This window comes from Mirounga angustirostris, unplaced genomic scaffold (genome assembly GCF_029215605.1).
Source record: "Mirounga angustirostris isolate CCGP_5_RB_7025 unplaced genomic scaffold, mMirAng1.0.hap1 SCAF_4, whole genome shotgun sequence".
In the NCBI taxonomy this organism is placed as follows: domain Eukaryota; kingdom Metazoa; phylum Chordata; class Mammalia; order Carnivora; family Phocidae; genus Mirounga; species Mirounga angustirostris.
In genome coordinates this window covers 161,090,310-161,100,867 of record NW_026991712.1, presented here as the reverse complement: position 1 = coordinate 161,100,867, position 10,558 = coordinate 161,090,310, and the positions used below count along the sequence as shown (strand labels likewise).

The 10,558-nt window shown below is 43.6% G+C and overlaps 1 protein-coding gene across 1 annotated transcript; it reads left to right on the top strand.

The window, feature by feature from the left end:
- Nucleotides 1–751: 751 nt before the first annotated feature.
- UTP11 (UTP11 small subunit processome component) lies at nucleotides 752–10,558 on the top strand. Its single transcript, XM_045898036.2, has 8 exons — nucleotides 752–923; nucleotides 4,740–4,801; nucleotides 6,006–6,108; nucleotides 6,505–6,618; nucleotides 7,113–7,206; nucleotides 7,298–7,428; nucleotides 9,480–9,590; nucleotides 10,298–10,558. Exons 1-8 carry the CDS (start codon nucleotides 861–863, stop codon nucleotides 10,379–10,381), a joined length of 762 nt encoding a protein of 253 aa, XP_045753992.1. The 5' UTR covers nucleotides 752–860; the 3' UTR covers nucleotides 10,382–10,558.

The window sequence follows — 10,558 nt, the reverse complement described above, 5'->3', positions numbered from 1 at the left end:
TATACTATAATTACTAACATTTTAGATGGGGAGATGGAGGTTCGTTGAAGCTAATTTTGCCTTGGCTGGTGGCAGTTAGGATTAGAACACACCTCTATGGTTTTTGGTCCTAATCGTTACATTGTACTGCCTCTGACACTCATTCTGTCAGCCAGCCATTCCCTGAGGGTGTGAGGGACTCAAAGTTTTTAACTACTGCCGGGATAGAACTCCTCCATTCAACTGTGAGCCTCCTGACGGTCCTGTGAAGCAAGCAGAGCACACTATTATTATCCTTGTTTTATGGACGAGAAAAATGATGCTCATTAAAGTCAAAAGACCTGTCAAAAGTCACACTGTCAAAAGTCACACAGCCGGTAAGTGGCAGAGCCAAACATGGTTTTAAGGTCTCCTGTCAGACTATAGAGTGCTCTTTCTGGTACACCGTAAAATTCACACGACTCGTACCTTTAAACGCACCACGTAAATAGGGTAAGTGGAGCAGAGCCGTAGGTGACTGCGCATGCGCGTACTCCAAGCACAGCTCAGCCCGAGGGCAGTGCCAGCCACGTGTTCCCAGGTGCCAACGCGAAAACGAGATCTCGGTAAACGTGCACAAGTTCTGGCGAATGAGAACTGACTCTTGCAGAGTCACGGGACTAGACCTAGAAAACTACATTTCCCAGAAGCAGTTTGGAGCTGGACGCCTCTGCTGGAGGACGTAGTTCCGGAAAGGCAGGCGCCGGATAGGCTGCGGAGAGGAAGTGGGCCGTTCTAAGCATCTGGGGTCCTGGCCTATTTCCGGCAGGGTCGGTGAATGCGGCGGCTGAGGCGGTGCGAGACCGGCGTTGTCTACTGAGCTTCTCCAGGCGTGAGCCGACATGGCGGCGGCTTTTCGGAAGGCGGCTAAATCCCGGCAGCGGGAACACCGAGAGCGAAGCCAGGTAGGACCGCACAGGCCCCACAAGCGCCGGCCCGTGGCCTCGTGTGCTACCCTCGCTCTCTCCCTCTCTCCACCTGCGGGCCCTGGTTCCTTGTGTACGTCGAGGGGGGCATGTAAATATAAGCAAGTGTATCCTAACGACGCCGGCGTGCCTAGGGCGGAGCCTCGCGGCCTGGCGAGGTGGGGGGTCGTTATGCTCACTCTGGAAGGAACACGGGCTGTCTTGCGAGGTTTCACTGAGGGAATTGGGTGAGGCACTGTGTGTCTTTAAAGTGACCTTCTGGGGGGAAGGTGAGGTCAAAGCGCACACCGGCTGGAACTGGAACCCCCATCTGTGGGCGTTCAGCCCTGTCCGCTGCGTAAGGGGGCTGTGACCGAAGAAATTGGTGATGATAACGTTGTTAACACCGTCAGGCGTGGCCTTTGTGCAAAATCCATGAAGATCTTCCACATAACGCTTTTTGTTTATGTCTCACACTGTAATTTTGTTTTTTTTTGTTTTTTTTCCATCCCCATTATACAGATGAGGAAACTGAGGTCCCAGGAGCTGAAGTGACTTGCCGAGTCACAAACACCAAATTCAGGTGGATAAACAGTTGTAGGACTTCTGTGGAGGGTGTGTCTTTGTTGAGGAGGTTGAATAGAAATTAGTTCAGTATATGAAGAATCAGTGTATCCATTCCACTGTGCTTAGAAATTACATCATAACCAATCCAGATAGGCCCTTAGGGATATCTGGTCGAACTTCATTTCGCAGGTGGGGAAGAGAGAGGAGGACGCGACCAAAGTTGTGTTGCTGACTGATGGGATGGAACTAAGGCCTCTTGACCACAGTTCAGTCTTGCTGCCCAGACATTTATTGTGCACTTATTGTGTGCTCCGTGGTGTGCTGGGAGCAATAGTGTAATTTGCCACCTTGTTTGAGCCTATTTGTGGACCTGTGTAAAAGTAGTGATAGAAGTTGTTGGGAGCCGGAGCCAGATAAAGTGCTGTCAAATTTACTGTCATCTCATTTAACTCTCGACACTGTGTGGATGTAGGTATTACTATTTTCTCACATTTGCAGATAGGGAAACTAAGGCTCAGATAGGTTAACTTGCCCAAAGACGTACAGCTGTAGCTGGCAAGCAGCAAAGCCAGGAATCAGGCTGCATGTTTTGAATCCAGGGGCCACTAAAAGATGAATAAAGAGGCACCTTTATAAGAGATGGCACATGAAAAATGCCAAATGAAGAATTTTTTTTTTTAAAGATTTTATTTATTTGACAGAGACATAACACAAGCAGGGGGAGTGGGAGAGGGAGAAGGAGAAGCAAGCTTCTCGCTGAGCAGGGAGCCCGGTGCGGGGCTCGATCCCAGGACTCTGGGATCATGACCTGAGCCTAAGGCAGACGCTTAACTATCTGAGCCACCCGGGCGTCCGCCAAATGAAGAATTTGAAGTGGAAGAGTAGCGATGATGAGGGAAAGCATCACGATGGAACTTGCTGGACTTGAAAGGCAATGATAACAGCTTTTTGAGCACTTACAGTATGCTAGGTACAGCCCAACAGCTGTACAGGATTATGTCATTTAAATCTACAGCATGTCTGTGAGGTGGATTGTTATCCTCATTTTCCAAATGAGGACTCTGATGCTTAAATAGATTGAATAATGTGTCCAAAGTCACAGTTGTAGGTAGTTGATTTGGATTAACAGAGAAGACAGGGCTTCTGTGGCTGGCCATAAGCATGACATGGTCATGTCTGAGTAGCAATAGAGGGTGTTTGTGGGAGAGGTGAGGAGAAAGCCATGCTGGCGAGGCGGGTAAACATGTTGATAAGAGCACTCCATGTTTGGGTCAAGTTTGGACTTTATCCTGTAGATCCTTCACTGAGGTGGTGGGTGAGATACCAAAGATGTTTTGTATGGAGAGGGTAGGTGTACTTAGGTGAGCTATTTCAGATGCAGTGCTAGGTCTCCTACAACACAGATCCCTTTGAATTAGTGTTTTTGTATTTTTTGGGTAGATACCCGGTAGTGCGATTCCTGGATCATAGGGTAGTTCCATGTTTAACTTTTTGAGGAACATCCATACTGTTTTCCATAGTGGCTGCACCAGTTTGCATTCCTAGCAACACTGCAAGAGGGTTCCTTTTTCTCCATATCCTCACCAACACCTGTTTCTTGTGTTTTGTTTGTTGTGTTGTTTTTTTTTTTGGTTTGTTTTGTTTTTAGTTCTGGTGTTATTTTAATTATTGAGTAATTTATTGCATCATTTCAAGGATAAAAAATATGACTTAAAAATCTCATCTAGGGCGCCTGGGTGGCTCAGTTGGTTAAGCGACTGCTTTCGGCTCAGGTCATGATCCTGGAGTCCCGGGATCGAGTCCCACATCGGGCTCCCTGCTCGGCAGGGAGTCTGCTTCTCCCTCTGACCCTCCTCCCTCTCATGCTCTCTGTCTCTCATTCTCTCTGTCTCAAATAAATAAATAAAATCTTTAAAAAAAAAATCTCATCTAAATTATTAGACGAGTTTAAACGTAGAGAAGTGTATGTACTTCTTCAAAAATTGAGACTATTCAGGGGCGCCTGGGTGGCTCAGTTGTTAAGCATCTGCCTTCAGCTCAGGTCATGATCCCAGAGTCCTGGGATCAAGCCCCGCTTCTGGCTCCTGCTTGGAGAGTGGGAGCCTGCTTCTCCCTCTCCCACTCCCCCTGCTTGTGTTCTCTCTCTCGCTCTGTCTCTCTCTGTCAAATAAATAAATAAAATCTTTAAAAAAAAGTTGAGATTATTCAGAGCAGAAGAGGAGGCAGTCTCGTGTGGTGGGGAAGAGCACAGACTGTGGCCGCATATGGAATGGGTTCTAGTTCTAGCTTTGCCAGTTATTCTGTGTTCTTGGGCAAGCCTCATTCCCCTTTTGGAAAATTGGGGTAACAGTTGTGTGTTTTATCTACTTCCCTTGTTTGTTGTGGGGATTAAATGAGATTGTATGTAACAAGCATAGCAGATTGCTTTGTAACAGAGTAAGCGCTTAATAAACGTGGCCTGTTATGTGGGCAGAAACATCTAGCACAGACAGACATGTATTAATTGCTCAACAAATAGCTTGTAGAAAGATAATACCAAGATGTAATCCTTGTGCCTTCCATGCTATCCAAGTTCTGTGTCAGAGAAAGTATTTTGTATCACACTTGGTTTTTTCTCTCATACTTCTTACCAAAGGTATAATAGTAACAGTAATGTGCTGGGTACCTGCTTTGGGCCAGGCCATGTGCAGGCACTACCACTCACAGAGGCTCATTTAATCCTCATGAATAACCATGAGAAGCAGGTACAACTATTCTCATTTTATAGTTAGGAAACAGCAGCTCAGAGAAGTTAAGTGACTTGCCCAAGGTCACAGGTTGTTAAGAGGTAAAGCTTGGATTTGAACCCCCTTCTCCAGACTAAATTTAGTGCCATTGCCACAGTTGCCTCCCTGTTATTATGTTTTCCCTTCATAGTATTTTGTAAACCCTTGGATTAAGTCTGTAGTAATTTTAGTACAGCTGGCAACTGCTTGCTTAGTGCCGAGTCATTGTTGCCTCTCTCTGTCCTTAATAGGCCAGGAAGCCTACTATGGCAGTGCTTGTGACCTCTCTGGCGTCTGTATGGTACCTCTCATCCTGGGGCAGAGCCCAGTTGGGGGAGGGGAGGGAACAGGGTAGCACATTGGCTCCAAGGACATGGATTTACTGAGCACTCCAGAGACTCTTGTTCCTGTCAGGTGTCATGTTGATTTGGGTATGTGTTTGCTGAGGGAACTAAGCACTTTTTTTTTTCCTTTTGTCTTCTAGCCCGGCTTTCGAAAACATCTGGGCCTGTTGGAGAAAAAGAAAGATTACAAACTTCGTGCAGAGTGAGTTCAGTTTTCTGGTAGGGGTGCTGCCAAGAAAGCTGACAGCTTCCCTGCACTGCAGCTGAATTGCCCAAGTGTCCGACAGGGGATAATTTCTTGCCATTGATAAAATGGCCAAAACTCTGGCAACCTGTCACATACTTGCCTTTGACCCTAAACGTCTCTCTTTGTTTGGGCAGAGCGTAATTTATTTAACTGTAGTTGCATTGTGAAAATTTTTTTTTTTTATTATGTTGCTCTAGTTAGTTTTCTCAGAGTGGCTTTGATTTGTTCCTGCCTTGGTGTTTGAGCCAAAAGCTGAATCTTTTTTTCTTTTCTTGAAATGCAAGATATAATCTAAAATTCCAGTTGTTGAGTCTCTTACATCACTGCGTGTGTGGTGTGGAATGAAGAGATGTGAAAGATGGATTCATAAGACTGAGCGTGGGTGATAATGAACTCTGAAAACATTTTATAAAACAATTACCCCCATTCTTCTCCTTTAGCACTTTATTTGCAGAATACTTTATAATTGTTTGTTAACCATGCTGTGCTTGTCAGCTGAGGTCCTTTTGTGCTCCTGGTACAGATGGTGATGGATTAAGTGGATTGCTCTGGGTCCCAGAGTTTTTAAGGCTAATAATGATAACTGAGTGCTATTATTGCACCAGGCAGTGTTGTAGGAGACTTGCAATTTTACACTTATGTATTCCTCCCAACAACCTTCTGGGATGCTATTAGTATCACACCCATTTTACAGATTAAATTGAGATACAGTTTGGTTAAATAACTTACCCAGGATTACTTAGCCAGAAATGGTGGAGTCCAGGTTTTCATCCAGATAGTCTGGCTCCAGAGTCATGATTCTAGTTAGTGTGCTCTGTTGCACTGTGGAGTTTCTGAATCTTATTTGGTCACTTGGTGCCCAAGCTTGGGTTAAAACCCTGTCTAATGAGCTTTAATGTGTGCTTTGTTTGGTGTTTCCCTGTAATGAGGTAAATGACACTAATACATGTGAGATGTTAATTTCAGGTGAATTTTGGGTTAGGAGAGGAGCCTACAGAGACAGTAGCTCAACATCAGTGACTATGGAGTCTGGATCAAATCTAGTCATTGCTTTGGCTTTTTTGGGTTTCATTTTGTTTAAACCTTAGATGCTTATAAAGTTTGCTCATTGTGGGTTTTTTGTTTTTGTTTTTGCTATGAACCTCATTTAACCTTTTAGTGACTACCGGAAAAAGCAGGAATACCTCAGAGCTCTACGGAAGAAGGCTCTTGAAAAAAATCCAGATGAATTCTACTATAAAATGACTCGGGTTAAACTCCAGGTGGGTGCCTTATGGATCAGTTGGTATTCTGAGCTCCACGTCATTAAAGAAAATAAGGATGGGGGAAGAGATGGAGAGGAAGGATCCTTGGCCTTTATTTAGCCCTTCTCCAGTTGGTCCAGGTGTTCTTGGTCAGTATCCAAGGCAAACTGCCCCTTCCTGAACAGCATGCATTTCTGCTCTGGAATCTGAGTTGTCTTATGCCTGGAGCTGTTCTTAGAGTGGATGAGAATGGATGACAGGGTGCTAAATTGAACATGCATCTCAGGGGCTTAGTGCATTGGACCGCTGTGGCATATGGCATTCGGTTGTCTTTGTTCCAGTCATGGGCTATGTTAACGACTTATTCGTGATTTTAATCTAATAGGGAATGTATGTCTTAAATTTGGTTTTTAGGATGGAGTTCACGTTATTAAGGAGACTAAGGAAGAAGTAACTCCAGAACAACTCAAACTGATGAGAACCCAGGATGTCAAATACATAGAAATGAAAAGGGTTGCAGAAGCTAAGGTAATAATTGGAACCCTTTGTTCTGTTGTATTTTTGTTATTTAAGAAAAATACAAATTCACTGGTCTCAAATTATAAGTTGATTTCTTCTGGCATTTACAGACTTAAAGTACTTCTTGATGGTGATAATGATTTAGAAGTATAGTCAGTATGGTGGAGTGGAAAGAGTTCAAGTTTGGAAGTGAGGCTCACTTAGGTTTGAATTCTGGCTCTGCCATTTATTAGCCCCATGATTATGGACAAATTAACCTTTTTGAGAGATGGTTCCTCATTTCTATCTCATGGGAATGTTAAGTGAGTTTTGTGGAATGTGTAGCCCAGTACCTGACGTGTGGTTGGTGCTTGGTAAATTTTAGTTGTCTTTTCCTTTAAAAGAATGAGGCACATTTTTTGGTGGCTCGTGATAATGATGTGAAATGGTTTAAACTTGTGCACATTCATTTCTGATACCCTGGACGAACCCAATGTAAAATGAGATCATGTTCTGTATTCTAGAAAATTGAAAGACTAAAATCAGAGCTCCATCTGCTGGATTTCCAGGGGAAGCAGCAGAATAAGCATGTATTTTTTTTTGACACCAAAAAGGAAGGTATGAAATGTTTGAGGGTTTCTGGGACAGTCTAGCATGTTGGTCTGTGTTTGGTGTTAGATGGTGCCTTAAGAATTGTCTTGACTTTCAGTTGAGCGGTTTGATGTTGCCACTCACCTGCGAACAGCCCCGGAACTAGTTGACAGAGTCTTCAACAGACCCACAATAGAGACCTTGCAGAAGGAGAAAGTGAAGGGGGTTACCCAGCAGACTCGACTGAAGGTAATTTCCTCCGTTGTTTTTCAGGTCTGAGCTTAGGAGAATCTGGGGTTTGTTTGTTTTGGGTTTTGCTTTTTGTTTTTGTTTTGTTTTTTCCACTGCATTTACTACAGTAATTTGAGGAAAACTCATGAAGTTCCCTTAGAAAAGTGGAAGGAAGATTTGATGATGGGGATGGAAGTGGAGGAGGGTTCTTTTGTTGTTGTTGTTCCTTAGTTTTAAAGGTTGGGGGACTTGTGGCCTAGTGGTGGGCAGCTTAGGGTGTGGCTTTTAGATTTGCATTTGAATCCCACCTCTCACTCTGGGCTTTGTGCTTTTAAGGCTTGTGACTGATGCAGAGAGAGGAGGGGACACTGAAGATTAAGGGATTTGGTATATTCTGATATTGAATCTTTAGCAGCGAATACATATCTCAAAAAATCTTTACATATTATGCATCTTTTTTTAAGATTTTATTTATTTATTTGACAGAGAGCGACAAAGCGAGAGAAGGAACACAGGCAGGGAGAGTGGGAGAGGGAGAAGCAGGCTTCCTGCTGAGCAGGGAGCCCGATGCGGGACTCGATCCCGGGACTCCGGGATCATGACCTGAGCCGAAGGCAGACACTTAACGACTGAGCCACCCACGCGCCCCCATATTATGCATTTGTAACCAAAATCTTGTACTGACTTTTCTTTATGGTGCTTTCCGTAGCTGGAACTGGGTTTGTGCAGAAGACATGCTTTTTCTCAAAGCCTTCTGGAGTTGAACTCTCACTTCTGACTGATTCATTTAAAAAAATGCTGTCAATGTGTTTCAAGCAGACAGCTGTTCTGTTTTGATTTGAATCATTTACACCGCATCAGCTTTGCTTCCAATGTTTAATTTCACAGCAGTTTCTCTAGCTCAGAGGCAGCTAAACTTGCTGTAGTAATATAAATACCCCTAATTAGTTTGACTATATTGGGTAATCCCATAAATTTGACAGTCTGTGTAATAAAGTGAAAACAAAAGCTGTCTGAAACCACTGCTGTGAGACTGTGCTAGAATTGGTGAACTGTTTAAATCTGAAGCCCAGTAATAGTCCCCTCTTGTAGATGACACTTCCAGCTGAGGAGCCGGCTGACTAGTGTTCTCGTGATAGCCCTGTTTGTCAATTGGTTGTATTTTCAATTAGCTGTGTCACCAGCACTTCTCAAGTGTTGCGGTAGTCCCTAAAGAGATTAGTGCTCCGAACAGAGTAGTGCACCAACATGCCTTTTGAGAAGTGGGGAAGGTTTGGATCTTGCCATTTTTGTCGAGGGGTATTGTTTCTTTCAGTTGTTTTGTTGAGAGCAAAAATATTTTCATTAAGACTACAGGTGGGTGGATTGCAAGGGAATTTTTAACCTGTAACTTGGAGGGGTGGGCAGTCCGTGCATGGGCTTTAGGAAGTCTGTGAACGCTCTCTTTCCACACTGACGTTTTGTGCAAATAGGTATATATGTTTGCACAGATTTGTACCAACACACATATTTATTTTAAGGAAGAATCCAGAGCTTTCGTGAGTTTCTCAGGGGTTTATGATTCCCCCAAATTTAAGGACCACTGGCCTTTGAGGGGTATTCAGCAGGGAGTATTCTCAGGTCAACTTCTACCGAAAAAGTCCTTCTCTCTGAGTTCTGTGGTTCTCAGACACCAGCACACTGCCCAGTGGCCTTTCTGTCCTTTGTTCACATTGTGTCGGGTTTCCAGGACTGGTTCATTCCTGCATTGCCTTAGGTAACCGGGACGCTCACACAGAGGTTGAACAGCTTAGTGTAGTAGTGGAAAGATTCCTGGGATCCGTGAGACTCGCGGGACAGTCCTGACTCTGTTCCAGGTGAACCACGTGTCCCTGGGCAAGTCTCCAAGGTTCTGTTTAGCTCTAGAATGTGGTGTTCCTAAAATGGACAACTTTATAGTCCCTTGTTGTGTTGATTCTGAGTAAGAAGGGAGTTGATGAAACCATTTATGCGTTTGGACTTAAGTGGATTAAAAAGCAGTTTTTTATTCATTTTTATCTTGTTAATGAAAATGTGTGTTTCTCCCGCAGCGGATAGCTAAAGAAAGGCAAAAGCAGTATAACTGCCTGACACAGCGGATTGAACGTGAGAAGAAATTGTTTGTTATTGCACAGAAAATTCAAACACGCAAAGATCTTCTGGTGAGGAGAGAGAGCCTTAGCCCTTCCTTTTTGTTTTTTTTTCCCTTCCCCTTGTAAAGGTCTTAACTGGAACTGGATTTCAGCTGTGTGTAAATCAACCCCAGTGAAAATGTCTGCTCCTCAGGGGCAGTGGTTTGAGCCAGTGTCTATTACTCTGACAGTGTTGAAATGTTCCTTGATTAAGAAGGGTAATAAGGGGCTTATTAGTCAGTGCTTTGGACCAGCAAAGGGTAGGATCAGGTAGCATATGAACTTTATAGCTTATGAGCAGCTATGTGTAACATTTAAACAGGTTAACAAAACAGTGTATTGGTGTTTAAAAATAGACAACATTGTGTAGTTAAATAGCACAGCTAGGGATTATACGATGCCCCGTTCATATTCTTGTCGTTCCTTTAAATGTCAGATTCTTCAGCTTTGCAGATCATTCAGATCTGCCTTTCTCAGCAAGGGTTCCGTGTGAGAATATGCCCTACAAAAAAATGATTTGAGTACCTCTCTCCTCAGTTTTTCCAAGATCTTCTACACACTAGGAGCATTCTAGATTCCCAGGAGAGAAAATGATTCATTGCATCTGGGGATACTTGAGGGTCGTGGGCCTTGTCTCTCTTGCACTTTGAGAAGGGCTAAATTAGGGCCTTTCTGATAGGTAGTTTATTAACCTTCCTGTTTTACAAAATGCTCTCCTGCTTTTTACTCTTTTGTAGGATAAAACTCAGAAGGTGAAGGTGAAGAAACAAACAGTGAACTCTCCAGCTATTTACAAATTCCAGAGTCGTCGAAAACGTTGAAGTGGTATAGATAAGCTTTGTCATTCCACATGGAGAATAATTCTGTTTTTTCCCCAGTAACTTCACATTCCATTAGTCTGAACGACATGGTTTTTTCTGTTTGTAACTTTATTATAGATGTGGCATTTGATACGTTTCTGTGAATAACATTAAAGCCCCTTCCCTTGTCTTACTGTT